The sequence below is a fragment of the Aulonocara sp. 'chitande type north' Nkhata Bay genome, linkage group LG22 (genome assembly GCF_057382095.1).
Source record: "Aulonocara sp. 'chitande type north' Nkhata Bay isolate Kocher_YH1m ecotype deep benthic linkage group LG22, A_spYH_male_GT1.1, whole genome shotgun sequence".
Classification (NCBI taxonomy): Eukaryota; Metazoa; Chordata; class Actinopteri; order Cichliformes; family Cichlidae; genus Aulonocara; species Aulonocara sp. 'chitande type north' Nkhata Bay.
In genome coordinates this window covers 15335307-15354140 of record NC_141364.1, presented here as the reverse complement: position 1 = coordinate 15354140, position 18834 = coordinate 15335307, and the positions used below count along the sequence as shown (strand labels likewise).

The 18834-nt window shown below is 40.1% G+C and overlaps 3 protein-coding genes across 4 annotated transcripts; 2 read left to right on the top strand and 1 right to left on the bottom strand.

The window, feature by feature from the left end:
* Positions 1-518: 518 nt before the first annotated feature.
* On the bottom strand, positions 519-3343 carry rpz2 (rapunzel 2). The gene is made up of 2 exons (XM_086281095.1): positions 3246-3343; positions 519-1619 (listed from the first exon to the last, which is right to left on the bottom strand). The coding sequence occupies exon 2, from the start codon at positions 1570-1572 to the stop codon at positions 886-888; it is 687 nt and encodes a 228-aa protein (XP_086137221.1). The 5' UTR covers positions 1573-1619; positions 3246-3343; the 3' UTR covers positions 519-885.
* Positions 3344-9208: 5865 nt separating this feature from the next.
* LOC147303866 (uncharacterized) lies at positions 9209-12450 on the top strand. The gene is made up of 4 exons (XM_086280479.1): positions 9209-9326; positions 9961-10044; positions 11278-11848; positions 11980-12450. Exons 2-4 carry the CDS (start codon positions 9977-9979, stop codon positions 12274-12276), a joined length of 936 nt encoding a protein of 311 aa, XP_086136605.1. The 5' UTR covers positions 9209-9326; positions 9961-9976; the 3' UTR covers positions 12277-12450.
* Positions 12451-13890: 1440 nt separating this feature from the next.
* LOC147303865 (transmembrane protein 272-like) lies at positions 13891-17433 on the top strand. Of its 2 annotated transcripts, none has more exons than XM_086281120.1 (6): positions 13891-14056; positions 14471-14620; positions 14703-14745; positions 14850-14900; positions 15003-15194; positions 16450-17433. In XM_086281120.1, exons 3-6 carry the CDS (start codon positions 14703-14705, stop codon positions 16698-16700), a joined length of 537 nt encoding a protein of 178 aa, XP_086137246.1. In that variant the 5' UTR covers positions 13891-14056; positions 14471-14620; the 3' UTR covers positions 16701-17433. The 2 variants fall into 2 exon arrangements, with proteins under 2 accessions (XP_086137246.1, XP_086137247.1); XM_086281121.1 differs by having other exon boundaries at positions 13891-14062.
* Positions 17434-18834: the final 1401 nt, after the last annotated feature.

The following is an 18834-nucleotide window of genomic DNA, read 5'->3' as shown; positions in this document are numbered from 1 at the left end:
TTGTTTTTTTAATTTTTTTACAGGCAGACTCAAATTTCCATATAGGAAAATCGAAAGCTGACAGGAACTCTGGGAAAGAGTGTGGGGGAATAACACACTGGGGGTGGTTTTGGGGCAACCTTGAACCCATACCTCTACATATGGGTTTTGCATATGGGTCACCTGCTCAACCAAGTGAGCTGCACAGTAGATTCACCCCAGTGCTATTTATGCTTAAAGCGTAATCATAATTCATGAATTATGTAGTCTGTACTCTAACAGGCTTCTTTAAACCCAGAATAATTACTACATTGTTGAACTCAGTGAAAGAAAGGAATGTATTAAATAGACATCAAGTTCTCATGAAGTCAAGTCAATTGTTTTGCTGGTATTATGATAGCAGTTTCTGTTTCAGAGAGCCACTTTTCAAAAGGAACTGAAGTATGGATATAAATAAAATTCTTGTGAGTTTATTAACTGTGTAGTGGGGTTTGGTTTCTAGCAGCTCAGCAGACTGAGTTATTAGAGAAGTTCCAGACTTGCCCCTCATGAATTGACTTTATTTTTTTTGCTGCAGCTTTATTTCACAAATATACAACTTGACTGTATAATAATTCATACATTTTATTGTATAAAATTTCAGCATCTATTGAGGCGCAGCACAAAGCAGCTGAACATTATAGTGGTAACTCTGAAAGCAGTATACATTGTCAAGACAACAAGTAAGATGCTGCAGTACAACCATCCAGTGCAGCTCAAGTGCTCAAATGAAAACATGGCTTTGGTCTTACATATATTTTTATATAATAGCATAATTTATTTTTTTTAAATCCACAGCTGAGAGTCCTGATTGGTCCCCTTGTTAGTACCACCAGACTCAAAGGATGTCCTCTCTCCTTGTGGGGCTTAGGATGCTTGGGGTTTGCACTCGCTGAGCACCTCCTGCATCTTCTCCTGGATGTCCTGCACCCTGCCAGTCCACTTCTCGCGCACTTCATCTTCATCGTCCTCTGTAACAGCTGTGTAGCCCATGAGGGCGATGAGGCCCATGTGGAAGAGGTGGGTGATGTGTGAACAGCGGCGCTCCATGATTTCTCGGTCGCCTTCACAGTGTTCAAAGTACACTTTTAGCAGCGGTTTTCCGAATAGCGTTTGTGTACCCACCACGCCACGATAATACACATCCAGGCTCATGTCAGACTTGTCCCTCTCATAAATCTTCTCAAAGGTCTCCATGTGGCGCGTGGCGTTGCCTGGATCTTTCTTCACCAGTGCCACCATGTTGTTGAAGGCATTGTACTGGTGCTTGATGTACTCCTCGTACTTGCCGTAGGTTTCGTTCACCTCGTCAATGTGGATCTTCTTCAGGCATTCCTGGTTCTTCTGAGAGATGCTCTGTAGTTTGGTGTGGATCGCTTGAAAGTCCTTCTCCAGAGGATGATCCTCTTCATCCATCAGGCCCTTGCGAGCCACTCCAACCAGGGAAGAGACAACACCAAAGATGGGGTCAATGGAGGAGGCGAAGGAGGAAACCTTCTCCACACAGCACAACACTTTGGCTGCGGTCTTCTTGATTTGTGCTGAATCAGCCATCACTGCTGTTTTTCTTCTGCCAAGTTAAAAGTGCACACAGAGTGAATCTGGAGAGACAGAACAAAAGATTTTAAGGTTAAACAGACTAATACTTATACAGCACCTTTCTGCTCTATTTGAGCACTCAAAGTGCTTTCTTCTTAAAAGCTTCATTCACCAAAAAACTTTTCACCTAATATTCACACACTGACACTGGATCGAAAACATCTGGAGCAATTAAGGGTTTAGTATACTCCCCAAGGTTGCTTTGATATCCAGACTAGAGGAGTCAGGGATTGAACCACCGATCTTTCAACTGGTAGATAGCCCTCTCTACTTACTGGCCCTTTAAAACTGCATCCACACTGTGCTAGATATAGCATATGACCACACCAGCTTTAACTCTGAACTGGGTCGCAAATCCCTCTTTCTTATGGCTGCTCCCGTCACTCATCCAAGTGACCTCTTCAGAAGTCATCTAAGTGCTACATCAAGATGAACAGAATCCACTTTTTGACATGTTTTGTTAACTATTTTATCATTTGTTTGCCACTACAATTAAATACCCTTCCAAAAAAATTCCCCGCTGGAATGAAAGCCTGGCCACGTTTTGCACCTAACAGGTGTGTTAAGTCACAAACGTTTCCCCCCTTTTCACAGGCCAACTAAAAGCAAGCTAACTGCTGGCATACACACATGTCACCAGCTGCTGCCTATGCACCATATCGTGTAGAGTAATACTTAAAGGTGTCATCTTACACTTAATGTTATGGGCAACATGTGACAGGGAAGGCATGTGTCATTACTGATAAACCTTTTGGTGTTTTCTAAGTTTTTCATGTAAAAACACAAGGAAGAATTTTGTTAACAAAGTAAAAGTCCAGTTCAGTGATACTTCATATGTGACAGAGCACAAAAAAGACCCACAAATAATCACGTCTATGATACGTGAGCAAACTTTTGTCATTTTATGTCAAAAAAAGTTAGTAATTCTTAGAAAACTTGTAACAACATATAGTTTAAGTTTAAAGAGAAGTATTCAGCTAAAATGAAACAAGCATGGTTTTATAATTTCAATCACCGGCATTTTGTTTGCAGTAAAGCACAAAAAATACATTTTTATGCAAAATAATATGTTAAAGACTCAAAGATGATCAATTCTTAATGACGTAAAGAAGGATATAAGCGAATCCTTTCATTTAGGAAGCATAAACCGAGACAATTTACTGAATGATTACTTACCACATCAGTGTAAATGTTCATCTGTGAAACTATGCATCCACATCTAATAGCAGTGCATCTTTGTCATACTTCTAGCATTAATCATCAATCTCAATGTTGTCGTGCTGGAAAAATAACTCAGGGATAACAGTAGGTGTGTCTATTTGTAGTAACACTAGAAAGACTGGAAACAAAGAAATGGCTCCAGGTTGTGAACTTCAGTAGATCATCTACTGAGCACTTTCAATCCCAGAAGCTATTTCTTTTGGCAGCTTCAACCTAAACCCAGTCTCGGGATTGTGTTGCTGTTTGTTTCCAAGCTTGTTTCTCTCATTTCCTGATTCTCTGCCTCTCCTACATGAATCACCCTAGCATGCTGCTACCAGTCCCCCCTATCAAACTCGCTTTCAAATAGACTCTAAACACCCTTCAGATCAGAGACTGTGAAGCACAGAAGGCAGATGTTTACTCACCAAAGATAAAACTGCTGGTTATCCTCAGTCTACTGCAGCCGTCTGGCTTTGCCTTCCACCATTTTCCACCCTATAGTCAAATAAGGACAACCCCTTCCTGCCAAATAAGGGAGCAGATACAAGGAAGTGAGTCATGCGTGCTCTGTGCTGATTGGCTGAGAGAGTCCATCTAGAAACACTGTGGCTGAAGCTCCAACCACATGCTGGAATACCAGCCCTTGTTGCCTTTTGTCATTGTTTTAATCATATGGTCACACACCTTCCCAACCAGTTTGGGTGACGAGATACTACAGAAATTATCAGTAAAATGAAGTGAAATGCATCATCGCGCCTAATGAGCAGAAACAAATGTCTCCCTATTGTCTTTGCTGCTTATGTGTGTTAGTATCAGTATCGTCATGAAAGAAATATTTATTCATTGTCTTTGCATTTATTCGTTCATTCATTTTTGAGGATGTGAGTTGAGACGAATAACAAAAGAAAACCTGTGTTTCTGGAAATGGCTTTGTTTACTAGTGAAAAAGAACATTTCAAGATACAGTATCACTGCCTGCTGACAGCAGCTTTCATTTGAATATTTTTCATACTAGTCACATAAAACTTACGTACACACTTTAATTTTTTTGGTATGTTTTCTTTTTAGCATTTCACGACATTTGAGACACAAAAATATAAAAATAAATGAATAAATATTGGTGCACTAAGAGTTTAGCAAGAGGAAATGTTATTTAAACCTAAGAGTTTTATGTTTATTTAAAATTACATCTGTTCACGAGGAAGTCAAATGGAGGAAGTCAAACAAAGTGTTACTTTTTGACCACCAGAATTGAGTCTAAGCTTTCGCCTCCTCTCTTATTTACAAAGGTCTCTCCATATTTTTGATTTGGTTGACTTTTTACACTGGAAATTCAGATACAACCCCAAAGGGAAGAGAAAATATAATTTTTTACAACTTGGGTAAAGTGACCCTCTAATTATCCTAAAAAGTCTACACAGACTGAGTGCGCTTTTAGGAACAAGGTGACACACATACAGAAGGATCTTGAGTTTTACCAACATAAACAAATAAGGAAAATGTCTGCCTTAAACAAGAGGCTGGTCTAGGTTCAGTTTCAAAACTTGCCTTGCAAAGCCTGATTTTCCTGGTACGATGTCTGCTGGGAAAAACAGCCAATGACAGCAACAGGCCTGGCAGATTTAAGAGCGTGATGAAACTGATTTCATTCATAATGAAGAAGATAATGTTAAAAAAAATAGTGTCAGATATGTACAGATCGTGTAAAAGAAGCCATTCTGATAATCAGAGTCATTGGATCAAAGTCTCAAGTATCCAGAGGATTCCTGAGGTCATTATGCTGTCATTAAATATTAACCACTTTTTGAATTTGGACATCTGCCCTTATAGAAAACTTTATTTTTAATAGACCGTCTGTAGGTCCCAAGAGTACAAAGACCCAAGGCTACGCATCTCACGGTGAGATGAGGGAAAAGATAGGTCCAGATGAAGTGCCTACAGCCAAAGGCCAAGAGCCCTACACAACCAGAGGCAGTGGGCAGACTTCTCTGCTATTAGCTACAAAGATCCACTCGTAAATTATTCTTTTTTTTTCTTTGGTATATAAAATAAAACACTGACACTAGAGTGTGTGTGTGTGTGGCCCCTCGTCATACCATACAAGGCATAACTTCTTATCAACCTCTCCAGTCACCCCATACAGGATGCGACCTTTCAACGAACTAAGGTGTGTAAAAAGCAGAAGTGAGCAGTCCTGCACCTCAGATGAACAGAACCTTGTGGTTTCTAAATGTGTAAGGAAAAATTACAGCAACAAAGCTGCTTCTTCCATCATAGAAGGAGAAACATTTTATCAGCACACACACACAAGCAGTGGTTATATATATCTTAGCACAAATGACAATCTCAAAAGCATCAACTCTAACAGATACAACAGTCAGGAGCTCAACAAACAAGTCCAAGCATGTCTTTTATTTTTACTTTTTTATATTGAAAGACTTTTGTGATGTCTTGTTCTGTATAAAGTTTTACTTGATGGTAGTCAGAGACAATATTACCATTTATTTAATTTTAACATTAAACTTTCAGGATTTTCTGTCTCTGTTCGCATTCACCTGAAACTTCCTCTGGACACACCCTGAAGTCTTTGGTTAACTTTCCTAAGACAACACAAGTTTATTCACACGGTCACAGCATATGTGTTACACACATTCTGTATGAAGTACTTTATTTCATGTTTAAGTTTACATAGGAATACCTAAACCTTGAAAATAACTTTGGCACAGGTGGTCATATGAAGGATGAATTATTGCCCTGAAGATAATCAGCTGTCCCATCACAGATAGACTGGGCTTCTTAAAAAAAAAAAAAAAGGCTAAAAAAACCCCATAATAATATATGATTAAAAAAGCATTTCCACCTTAGACTTTATTTGAAACATCCTTGAAGTCAACATAAAGTCACCCACTGGGATGTAGACTTCTGTCCAAAACCTGGAATCGGCCTTTTTAGCTTGTTTTGGAGCCACAGGTGGACTGCTATCTTATCAGGTAATACCACTAGGAGTACATACAAAGTAACTTAAGATCACAGTCAACATCTCACACTGGGTCAAAGGCCAGGGAATAAAAGTGTGTTTTTAAACCAGATTGCAAACCAACAAGTGAACCCACAATTTTTGAGCCACAACTTCAAAGCTCTGTCCCTTCTGAGTTTGAGTTGCGTCTTTGAAACAAGCAAAAGCATCTGTTCTGCTGACCTGAGACAATGAGGTGGGATATATGGGTGCAGCAGCTCACACAGACAAAATGGGGCACAACCATTAAAAGACTTCAAGACAAATAAAAGGATTTTAATAATTACTGATAATGGATTTCTCATATGGGGCCAGAGAGCAAAAGTCCATACAGGGAGTGTCTAAAGTTTAGACCCAGTAGTACCTGCAACTTCTCTAGACTCTAAAGGACACAACCATCTCCTGATGTTGATAAGGCAGAGAGTGGACAGAGTATGCACCAGTGTGTGTAAGTGGAAAATAAACTTGACAGTTGTCTGCATAACAATGTAAGGAAATATTGTGTTTCCAGAAAATAGTGCAAAGTGATAGCAGGTGCAAAGAGAAAAGGAGCAGCCCAAGAATGCAGCCTTGTGGTCCCCCCCCCCCCCCCCCCCCCCCCCCCCCCCCCCAGGGGAGGACAGCAGAGGTAGAGGTAAAACCATCAATGCTGACACAAAATTTCTGTCATAGAGTTAGTCCCTAAACAATTACAGAGCTGAGCCAGTAATGCCCACCCACTGCTCCAGCCTGGAGATGAGGATTTCACAGTACATTGTGTCAAAGGCAGCTGTTAAGTCCAAAAGCACAACTTGCACACATTCACCAGAATCAGTTGCTAAAAGAATATTATTAAAAAGCTTTACAAGAGTGGCTTTGGTGCTGCGGTGAGTTTTAAACTCAGACTGGAACACTTCCAGAATTGCTTTGTTCATACAGAAAGGACTTTAATGGGGTGTAGATATTTTTTTCCAGGAGGAGACAAAAAAAAGAGAGACTTGAAAGGTGGCTTGAAGTTTGATAAAAACAGGAGGGTCAAAGCCAGATATTTTCAGCAAGGGCAAATAATATACTGAAAGTTATAAACAAGCATACTAGCTATAGACCCAAACCACTTTTTGTATTTGTCCATAAACATGAACAGCTGACATGAATGGCACTGACCATTGACTTGCATTTGGAGCCATTGAGTGGCCATTACGCCAACTGCAGTTTTTGGCTCCATTTGCTATTTTCTGCTTGTTTTCACAAGGAAACTATCAGGACAGCCAAGGATTATGTAAATACTCTTACAGTATCTAATAAAAACAGCACATAACACTGACAGTGATAAAATCTTATAAACACTGAACATTAAACACTCCACCTCCGCTGACTATTTGAGTAAAAAGCAGCATAGACATTAATTCATCATTTAAATATGGTGTAAAAGTTACAGGGGGAAGTTCTGCTTAAATTAAAAGACATTTAAGATACTTCTTGTTCCTTTAAATTACAGATTTTTTTTCTCCATTTTAAGGTATCATCCATCACTTATTAACCTAGACTAAATTTGTCAGTGAGTAAATATGGCTATTCTGAGTAAGGTTGTCTATGAATAACGTTATTTCCAGTAAAAACTAGTTTCCAAAAAGCACATGTCAGCTATTTGAGAGATTGTGGGTTCTTTAATCTTTACAACTGGACAGACTTCAAAAGCGACAATATTGTAATGCACCTTTCATTTTTGCATGTTCTTCTGATCTTCTTCTCGTGGTTGCATTTATTAATAATTCTCCACCCTTTCTTTCACTTACAGAGCTGTTGATGCTTTCCTGGACTACATTCAGTGTATGCTGGATAAGCAGCTCCTCCTATAGTTATATTTGATCTAAATCTTGAGTATATTTACCAGTCTGTGCCAGGTGAATTTGTTATGTTTCGCTCAAATTCACCTGGCGTCAAATATTTATTCAAAACTGCAGCAATTTCTGTTCTACACACTCTGGATTGGTGACATGTAGAGACAGCTAAGCAAACATGATTAAACAAGACAAGGACTAGGCTGTTGTGCAGCCTAGTCCTTGGGCAGGGATAGCTCAGTAGGTAGAGTGGTGGCCCCATGATCGGAAGGTCGGGGGTTCGATTCCCCTGAACAGCTACCCTGAGGTACCCCTGAGCAAGGTACCGTCCCTACACACTGCTCCCCGGGCGCCCAATGGCTGCCCACTGCTTCACTGAGTGAATGGGTTAAATGCAGAGAGGGATTTTCCCCACGGGGACCAATAAAGTACACTCTTTCTTTTCTTGCAATGTTTGACTGTGATATGAGACAAACTGAGCAAACATCTGCATTTTTCCACATGTTTACACACTACCAGATACATCTTAGATTGAGTTAAAAATATATTTGAGTAAAAATTCATCTGTTGTGTCTAAAGAGACCCTAATAGCCTAACTTTCAACACTATATAGTGGTAATTCTTGAAATTCTCAGAATAAATTATGTTATACTGGCCCTGTGTGTGGCCCTTAAGTCCATCCACTGCATGAAACCAAAGAATGTTTGGGCTCCTCCCTCTTTAAGCCTACTTTCTTTCTATTGGCTGTTTCTTTTAAACAGAAGGTTTGGACAGCTCCTATAGCCTGACAGCCAAAAATGTGTGGATGTGATGTCCTCATTAGGGTTATCCCCCTGAGTGACATCATGCAGAACCATGATAATTAAAAATAAAATAAAATGTTGAACCGGAGTGTTTGTAGCAGTCTTTTGGCTCACAGTGGTCATCATTTTGACCATGTCTGACATTAGCATCTGCCACTGTAACAGCATATATTTGACAGAAAATAAGGACGTTGCATAACAGTTCTCCTTTAAAGTTTGACAATTAAAAACTTGCATTTTATTCGAGGGTACGATGTGCCTTCTCTTCTTAATAAGAACTGGAAGTGACCATTATTAGGCTTCCTTAACTGAATTAAAGCCCACCTCACAGCCTTCGATGCAGTTTGTGTAGATCTTTCCTTGTTAGCATTTTCCATTCAATCCATTTAAGTTCCCCTGAAATTTTCATTCCAATATTAACACTGGGCTTATATTAACTTATGAAGACTGATAAACGCTGTGAGAAATCACTCAGCTGTAACATGACTGCATACAACTGACTTGTACCAAAGAAACATGATAATTTCTGTGTTTTTATTCTCTATTTTAAACCATAATTCAGACAAAAATTAAAGTTTTAAAATATATAAAAACACATATAAAATTGGATTTTTCATCTACTTCTTTGGCATTATTTTCATTATGTATATTCAGGGACAGCTACCCCTCGCACTGACGCTCCCACCCACCCTCACACATGCACAGTACTGCACTCCCACCCCTCAACTCCTCCTCTGTATTAGTTCCCACAGTAATCTCCCAAATCACCAAATTTTGCCTCTGACACCTCAACTCCCCGCTCTCCCTGTTCGACACTCCCAGGACGTTTCTGGACTGGACCGAGGACGGCTCCCCAGCTCGTTTCAGGTAAGAACAGAAGCAAACAGCGAGGCACATCAGCAGGTTTGACACAGTAGCTGTGGATGTTTGGTTCAGCTTTGGGATTAGAAAGCTTTAAGCCTGCCATTGAAATGGGCCACGGGGTTCAGCAGAGGTCAACCTCGAGCTGGTTCAGAATCAGTTGCTACTGTTCCACTGTTACAGTTTTACTGCTTTTTAGATTGGCGTGTTTTCATGATGGGAACAGCTCTTCAGCTTCTGTTTTCTCTGTTGTTGTTTTACATGTTTGTCATCCAACAATACATAATTGACCATAAAAAAAAAAACCTTGTCCTTCAGACAATGGATTTAAGTCGGCACTTGTAATGAGGAGTTTATTACAGACAATATTTTAAATAAATTTATTTTTCAGTGAATTTTTTTGTGGAAAAAAGAGCTTGCCTTACTTTAATGAGCACATTTTTAATAAGTCAGCGTGTATATTTGGATGACTGCTCCAAACACGTCATTGTTTACATGCAAGATTTTGTAAGATTTTTCTTTAAGTTTTTGTTGCACCTCTTTTCTTTTTTTTCTTCTTTTTTTAAATGGGTCAATTCTATCATTACATTAAACTGGATCTTGTTATTTTTCATGCTCTTAAATTTTAATCTGTTTCCAGGACTGGAAAATCAGAAATGAGGAACAATATGAGACAAGATTCAGTGAAAATGCACAAGTTGTTAATCGAGCTGGTCCTGCTGGGGTGAGTAAGTCAAAGAGGAGCTACTTACCCACAACAAATATATTTCCATTTTAGGTTTTAGTCCAGTTCAGTGCAACTTTTATTTCTTATTGCACCAACAGTTCAGAACATCAAGCACACACAATAAATCAAAAGAAAAAGTAAGTAAGTTTAAGTGCTTCTCTCAGTAAAACTGGAAGAGAGTCAATATTTCAAAGGTTCTGTCATGTTTAAGCCAAAGACATCCTTGGAAAATAGAAGCAGTTAAAAGATTTATTAATACAGCAGTATATTTAAATAGTAGCAGGAATTGCACATCAAGGACAAAGAAGAGACAGCATGAACAATTGAAAATGAAGACTGACACAAGAATTGAGTTTAAAATCTAACAAGAGCATTACCACTGACAAAAATTGACCAACGTGGTAACAGTTGAGAAAGAAAGCTGTTCTAAATGCTGTGGTGAAGATTAGATGATGGGAGACAGCTGTGCCGCCCCACTGCAGCTGGGCACTCCTCTCTGAGGTCCTACAACCAACCAGTGGAACTTCATGAGAACTGGTGGTGAGAAAGACAGAGAGTTAGAGGTACAGAAAGGGAGAGCGGCCAGAAGAAGGCCACTGGCCTCCATGACCATGAAGTTTTAGAATCACATATATAAAACAAGAAAAAAAAAAGTAAAATTATTTGCAAGAATGAAAGAATAAAGTTTTATCTACGATTCTGTTTTCATTTGTCTCGTCTTCATCTCCTCACCCCTGAATGGCCATGGCAGATGGTTGCCCCTCCCTGAGCCTGATTCTAATGGGAATTTCTTCCTGTCAAAAGGGAGTTTTTCCTTTCCACTGTAACCAAGTACTTTCTGATAAATGGTCATCTGATTGTTGGGGTTTTCCTCTGTATTATTGTAAGATTTTATAATCCTACAATACACAAATACTTTGGTTGCTATTGAAAATGATTTAGAACACCCTACTTTCCACTTTCACTGGTCAGTAGTTGATGATTTCATACCTTCGGATTTTAATCTTTATTCTGGAGTGGCGATGTACCACATCCTCCTGTGTAGTACTGAAAACCCAGGATTAATCCTGAAGTTACCTGGATAATTTTAAATACTGGTGTAGTGTAGGCCTAAGGACTGTCCCATGGGGCAACTGTGGCTCAGGTGGATTGATTCCTTTCTCTGGACCTGAGAGCAAAAATTTGAAAAGCCCTGTACTAGATAAGTTATTTTATCTGTCTGTGTTTTAGAGTCATTAGTTCGAGTAACGGTGCAATCCAGAGGCCTGACTATGATGACACACCCAACCCAGAGTTCCTCAACCTGGCCTGGATGGCCAGCATCCCTGATGATCGGCTGCTGTCAGAGATCACCATGCCTGGGACACACAACACCATGGCCCTATATGGTGGTGTGTATGCAGAGTGCCAGACCTGGAGCCTGGCCTCCCAGCTCCGTGCTGGTGTTCGCTTCCTAGACATCCGTGTGCGTCATGTCAACGGAAACCTCACCATTCATCACGGGGTGTCCTACCAGCGAGCGCACTTTGGCGACGTCCTGGAGGGAGTGACTGACTTCCTGCAGGAGTATCCAACTGAGACAGTGCTAATGCGTCTAAAGGAGGAGTTCAGTGAGACGGGTGACATCTATGGTGCTGTGGTAGACTACATCAATCGCTACTCTCACTGGGACCTGCTGTGGCACAGCCGACTCGTGCCAACCATGAGTGAGGCTCGAGGGAAGATCATCATCCTGCAGAACTTCAATGGGCCAGATCTGGGGATGCGTTATGATTCAATGGACATAGCTGATGACTGGAAGGTCTGCCTACATTTTTATACTCAAACTACCTGTGATGTCAGTAGTGTTTTATATTCATTACCTTGCCTATGTTCCACGTGATCCTACTTGGTTTCTGCACTATTTTAAATTACACTTGGTGTTCCCTCCAGGTGCCCACACTGGCACATGTGCAGGAGAAATGGCAGAGTGTCTACAACCACTTGGAGGCTGCACCTTCAGGAAACAAAGCCCAGATTTTTCTCACCTACAGCAGTGGAGCCGGAGTGTTCGCGCACCCCAGGGCCGTCGCACAGCTCATCAACCCACAGCTGTACGAGTACCTGAGGGCCAAGACGGACCTGAACCAGCGCTTTGGAATCATATGCATGGACTTTCCCGCTGCCCCTATTATTCAAATGATCATTGACTTCCAATTAAAAGAGGCTTTTAAGACAGAGCAGGTCTAATAACACAATTCTTAGCCACTTAACTTCCTCACTGACAAAGTAATTAATCAAACGTTTCGGTGCTAATATCTGACCGAGCTCGGCAAAAGTAATTATGATGGAAAGTTTGCCTGGGATGAAATGTCTCATCTGCAAAAGATTTGGGGAATAAAATAAATGCAACTCAAAAATAAATCAGAGGTGGCGCTAAGTGTTTGAGTTTTTGACAGTAATGAACTGCTGTGAAAACTGCTGACATGTGTTGTAATTGCTGTGGGGACACTGCAGTGAACATAAATCACCAGTTAGGTCATATGGAAATTGGAATAAAGCTTAAACAAGCCAACTGAGTAACATTAATGTCCTTGAACTCGCAGAGTTTAACATGAGTCCAACACTTGAGCTGATATTGAGGTCTTTAGAGAAGCTTGAAACAGCCTCCTCTATGACCTCTAACCAGCACCATACTACCAGGAGCTGTTTTCATCCAGTCACATGGTGGCAGCATTGCTTTGTTAGTGGTACTTCTATCTTCCTCTGGCTTACTGCTTACAGTAAGCAGTGAACAACTAGCTTAACCATTGCATCTCAGACCCACTCCAGCTGTCCAAATTTGCAGAACTTGAACCACATTTCTTAATTGAAGCTCCATTAAACAAACTCCACTGATTTTTATGCAGCAATGTTTGTTTACTACTCTTGCTTTCATGTAGAAAAGCATAGATAAAACATACTTCTGTAATAAGTGTCTGGAGATCAATGCACTACATCACTTGGGTGGAGGTAGAAACAAGGAAGCCTACGGGACTCTCATTTGCTCCATTCTCATCTCTGCAAGTAAGGAGCAGTACTGCCAACTGCACTCTCTATCACCCACAATCTCAGGCTTAACGTTTGGTGCAGGGATTGAATCATGGGTAATGTAGGCTCCTGGATTTATTTGGAATTTGATCCTTTGGTCCTACAGCCTCAAAAGGCTTTGTTTGAAAAAATTAAACAGTTTTTTTTCTAAATACTTCCCCTGTATAAAAGTGCAATAATAAATTGCTGGGCTTCACCTTTAATTCAGGGATAAGAACAAATCCCCAGTTTAGCACCAGTGGTTTTAAAATGCTGCTTGAAACTCTAAACTGAAAACAAGTAGCCAGTGAGCCATAAAGATTAAACTCACTTTAATCAACTTTTTCTAATATTCAATATTCTGTTGAAAGCTCAGAGCAAAAAGACAAATCAACAGATACCTTGTATTATTCAAAGACAATCTTTGTCTGGCAAATATTTTATTTTATAATATTTTGTCCTTCTATAAAATGATATACAACAAAATTTGTTGCACTTCTGCTTAAAAAATGGTTCTCCCTGTAGTTAAAAAGTAAGAGTAATAATATAAGAGATGAATAAGAAAGAAAATAAATAACAATAAAGTAAATCTCATACAGTCTATAATTCAAGGTGCTAACGCAGGGGTGAGCAATTCCAGGCCTCGAGGGCCGGTGTCCTGCAGCTTTTAGAGCTCACCTTGGGTCAACACACCTGAATCACATGATTAGTTCGTTACCAGGCCTCTGGAGAACTTCAGGACAGGTTGAGGAGCTAATTTAGCCATTTAAATCAGCTGTGTTGGTTCAAATCAGCTGTGTTGGAGGCCTGGAGTTGCCCACCCCTGTGCTAATATATGGTTTTAAAGCAGCATCAGGGTGGTGACGCCCTCTGTGTTAAAAAAACGATTTAAAAGTCTGTTGCTGTGTGTTTTTAGTGTCCTGTATCATTTGCTTGAAGGCAGAAGTTTGAAGAAATGGAGGTGAGGGTGAGATGAGTCCTTAATGATGTTTGTTGCTTTCTGAAGCACAGTTTTAATGTTCAGCTTCTGTACACAAACTGTTTGATAGTTGAAAGTGGCAGTCGGTATTTATTGGCATGCGAGAAAAAGCTGATAGTTATAACAGGAAAGCTGATTTTCCTGTGTGCACCACATAAGCTGTCCTGTGGCTTACAATGACCTAGCCCTTGTGCTGCTTCATGATTTAACATGTACTGATTATGTCACTTCAAAATGTAAATCATTTTGATATATAAATATATAATCTAAGAAACTGTATGGTTTACAAGATCAGTGGAAGGATTTCATGTAACTACTTTGTCTTAAGGAAATCTTAAACTGCACATAAACCGTGTCAGATAACAGAGGCTGATTTTTATCATTATTTCCTCTTAGTGAGACAGTGTTGCAACAGTCGCTGAAAGGCTCGAACGTGTATGTCTTAACATCCTGCACTTTGCTAAGAAGTAGCTAACGGCAACTCATGTGTAGTTCTCCTCTTCTGAATACTTGAAGATTAAAAAGGCTCCACTCACAACTGGACAGGTACCGTAGAGCTCTGCTTCTGCTTCCTCTTCATGTTTTGGCTGTGACAAAACTGACTGTAGATATTAACCTCTCTCCACAGATGGATCTAAGGCCTCAAACTGCCTCACAAGTCACAGGAATTGGTTAGATTAGTTTCTGCATCTCATTTTTGTCTCACTTTTTCATAATTTAACCTGTTTTACTGTTAAACCAGTCCTTTACCCTCTTTCTCTTTTTGTTTTTGCAGTGGTGGTGAACATTATATGGTGGATGGTAATGATAGCAGCCATTGGACTGGGTAGGTTTAACAGCTTTAGTTATCCAGTTGGTGAAAACGGCACCTTTAGCATTTCACCTATGATTGATGATGATCTTATATGGTTGTTCTGTTGCATCACAGGGGCCACACACCTGACAAGTTGTACCATACAGCCCCACATCCCCATTTACCTGATAGTGCTGGGGGCAAACAGCATCCTCTCACTAACTCTGACCTACACCAGCAGCGCCTTTGATGATGGAGCAATCCACGTCCTGTCCACAGCCTGTATGACAGTTCTTCACATCTTCAGTTTTGCCTGGTTCATAGCAGGTGGGAGAAAAAAACTTTCTGAACTCTTCATTTTGCATGAAATTAGACACAAAACTCACGTGCACTTACTGGCCAGTTTATTAGATACAACTTTTTAACTGCTTGTTATCACAAATATCTAATCAGCCAATTATATGGCTGCAACTCAGTGCACGCAGAAATGTAGACATGGTTAAAACATCCTGGTGAAAATCAAACTGAGCATCAGAATGAGGAAGTAAGGTGATCTTAAGTGACTTCGAATACAGCATGGTTGTTTGTGCCAGTCGTGCTGGTCTTTTGAGTATTTCTAGGGATTACAGAAAACGATTCAAAAAGGGAAAATATCAAGTGAGCAGCAGCAGTTCTCTGAAAAAATACCTCGTGGATCCCAGAAGTAAGGGGAGAATGACCAGACTGCTTCAAACTCATAGGAAAGCAACAGTAACTCGGATAACTATTAGTTAAAACAAAGTTATGCAGAAGAGCATCTTTGAATGTCAAACCTACAACAGCAGAAAACCACACCAGATGCCACTCCTGTCAGCTAAGAACAAGAACTCAAATGGATAAATATTGCCTGGAATCACGAGCCTTGATTTCTACTAATCAAGACTTTGTAATGGTGTAGGGGACATTTACAAACTGAGGTCCTTTCCTTTTATGACCACATTGTTTGTGTCATAATGTGTCCAATGAGTGCATCTATAGTAAAATTGTTAATGTTGGAAATGGAAGTATTTAATCTTATTGGCATTGAGCAGACAAACTAATTTAGGAAATGCTGCATTCACAACCTGGTAGTAATGCCACACAAATACTTACACCCTTCCTTATTAGATATCAGAGACCAGCGCACACAATGTGTGGTTTTCAAGGCTCAGTGAATCTATATTTGTGGTGAAAATAAGAAACCACTCTGTCTTGCAAACACATCTATCAGTAACAGTCCCCCCCTTTTTTACATTTTGCTTCATGATGCTTAGTTAAAGGATCGTGTAAAATGTTTTTGCAACTTTTACTGAGTTGTGGATCAGTTTGGGGAAAAAATGGTGACGTAATTGTGTGTAACGAATCAGCACATAGTATCTTCCATGGTCAAGAAACTGATGACAGTGGGTTATTTGGCTTTGCCAATCAAATCTGACCAAACCACAGCCTTTAAAAACACAGTGAAGTAGTTCAAACTGTTGCTGCTGCGACCTTTAAAGTGAATACATTGTTAAGGTTTCACTTAGAACTGAAGACCTGTGTGTTGTCTGTCTTCACCTTACAGGCAGCAGCTGGATTTATTCTGTCTATCCTCCAAACTACTTACCTGGAAAAGATCCGTACTGCCACAAGGTGACTTACCAGTTTGCGTTTGTCGTCACTACACTGGTGTGGGTCGCACTGGGTCTCATTTTCTTCTGCGGTTGTTGCTTCGGCATGCTGATCTGCTGCAGGACTATGTGTGCTAGACGTCACTTGACACCCAACCGAGGCAGTTTCTATGGTGCAATAAGTGAGTCTGCTGGTGATGTGTGATTTAAATTCCAGATTATGTCCTCAGGTATTTAAGGAAATTGTCTTTTGGCCAGTGATGCAGATTTTGATCCTCTTTCTGAGGATTGATTTTGTTTTATCACTGTGAGGGTTATTGAAGCTTTCCTCTGCAGCTGCAAACAAGAGTATTTAAAAAAGCACATTTCCAAAAGGCTACTTGATTTTTGTTTTTCTGCAGACTTCTCCCAAATGCCATAAATAAAGGTGGCTTATTGCACCATACACCAAAAAGTTTAAGGTGTTTGCTTTATGTTGCAGCACCTTGGGTTTTTTTTTGTTTTGTTTTTTTTTTTGTTTTTTTAAAGCCCTTGTTTTCCACACGCTGATGAAGTCAGACCTATTAACTGCTAAAACATCACATCCCTTTTACACGCCACCGCCACCACGAGTGTGAAACTTCCTGTTTGTACCAGAAAAAACTGTCAGTGACTCAGCAGTAGCATCTAACAAAATGTTGGTGGTACTGGTATTTTGTGTTTTTATTTTCAGCTCTGCCATGTTTCTGTGAGTCATTTTTAGTGCATCTCAGTATGGTGCACAAAGACTTAACCGAACAGTGTTGCTTGAAAATAAAAGCTTTTTTTTTTTTTTTTTTTTTTCTCTCCATATTGTGCAATTCAGCAGTGGTAACCTGCAACTGAATCCTCGAATGTAGCTGGATGTATCACAGAAATAGTTTTAACTAAAACCCATTAAAAAAAAAAAAAAAAAAAAACTACATTAGGCTGGAAAAACTTCCTCACAGGTTCAGAAGTTTTCAGAGAGTTGAGCTTAAAACTTGTGTAACTGTCGTTGCATCCAGCAAAAACACAATGTGGACCCTGTGGGGTGTTGTTTTTTTTTGCTTTTTTTTTTTTTTTTTTTTTTTTTTTTTTTTTTTGCTGTTTTTTGTTTAGATCTATATAAAAATGGTGGTCAATTACAGCAGCAATTCGAGCTGGTGCTCCTACATACAGTATATAGGGTGTGTATGTAGAAACCAGCGGTAGGAGCCAAATATTTCTAGGTCCAGTGTGTTTTGTTTGTGGGTGTTTGCATGTATCCAGGCATCTCTGTGAATGTAGTGGCTTTATATAGTAAATGTATTCTAAACGACTGAGAAAACAACAAACCTTGAATATTTTTTTATTTTTATTCTTCTGCTTATGTTTTGTTAACTATCTACTGCACTGAAGTCTGTATTGCAAGAATGATATTAAATGTTGTTTACAATAAAATTGAATAGCCCTTTTGTTTGGATTTAAGAGGTTTGCCTTGATGAACACAATAAAAATGCTTTTGCAAAAACTCTTACTGCAGAGGGGGTGGACTCTTTCCTATTCTGAAGTTGGTCTTGGTGAGAGGTGGCAAGCTGCTGTGGGTATCTTAATATGAAGATTGGAGAATTTCCCAGAAGAGAAGGTTTATTGCCTGTGCCTTCGGGTACGGGAACCTGCCCTGACTGTTGTCTGCACTTTAGAGTTCAGTTCAGAGTACCCAGCCTTTTGGAGTCCCTGGGCTTGAGGGTGCTCCCCCTGTCGCCCTACTAGCAGACTTCAATGCTCATCTGGGCAACGACTGTGAGACCTGGAGCGGCATAATTGGGAGAAACGGTCTGCTTGATCTGAACCCGAGTGGTGTTCTGTTACTGGACTTCTGTGCAAAAAAAAAACCAAATTGTCCATAATGATCAGCATGTTCAACCATAAGGGTGTCCATAAGTGCACATGGCATTAGGATACCGTACGCCACAGGTCGATGATCGATTTTCTAGTAGTATCACCAGATCTGCAGCAGTATGTTCTGGACGCAAGTGAAGAGAGGACCTGAGCTGTCAACTGATAGCCACCCGGTAGTGACTTGGATCAGGTGGTGATGCTGGAAAGACCTGGTGCGCCTCAGTGTTTAGTGGCATTGTGCTGGCAGCACCTGGCAGAGGCCCCAGTTTGTGAGCTCTTCAGCTCATAGAGGCATAAAGACTTTCTGACTGCCTCTAAGAGATTCTGGGAAAATGTGAGATGACTCAGCAGAGGAAAGGGGTTTCCCACCTGCACTGTGTATAGTGCAGGTGGAGCGCTGCTGACTTCAACTGAGGATATTGTAGTGCGGTGAAAGGAATATTTGGAGAAATTATTTA

Bases quoted from the DNA above. Each gene is read 5' to 3' on its own strand.
- rpz2 (XM_086281095.1), bottom strand. From the start codon at position 1,572: ATGGCTGATTCAGCACAAATCAAGAAGACCGCAGCCAAAGTGTTGTGC.
- LOC147303866 (XM_086280479.1), top strand. From the start codon at position 9,977: ATGAGGAACAATATGAGACAAGATTCAGTGAAAATGCACAAGTTGTTA. The intron at 10,045-11,277 runs GTGAGTAAGTCA...TCTGTGTTTTAG, and splicing joins ATCGAGCTGGTCCTGCTGGG to AGTCATTAGTTCGAGTAACG. The intron at 11,849-11,979 runs GTCTGCCTACAT...TGTTCCCTCCAG, and splicing joins ACATAGCTGATGACTGGAAG to GTGCCCACACTGGCACATGT.
- LOC147303865 (XM_086281120.1), top strand. From the start codon at position 14,703: ATGGATCTAAGGCCTCAAACTGCCTCACAAGTCACAGGAATTG. The intron at 14,746-14,849 runs GTTAGATTAGTT...TTGTTTTTGCAG, and splicing joins CTCACAAGTCACAGGAATTG to TGGTGGTGAACATTATATGG. The intron at 14,901-15,002 runs GTAGGTTTAACA...GTTGCATCACAG, and splicing joins GATAGCAGCCATTGGACTGG to GGGCCACACACCTGACAAGT.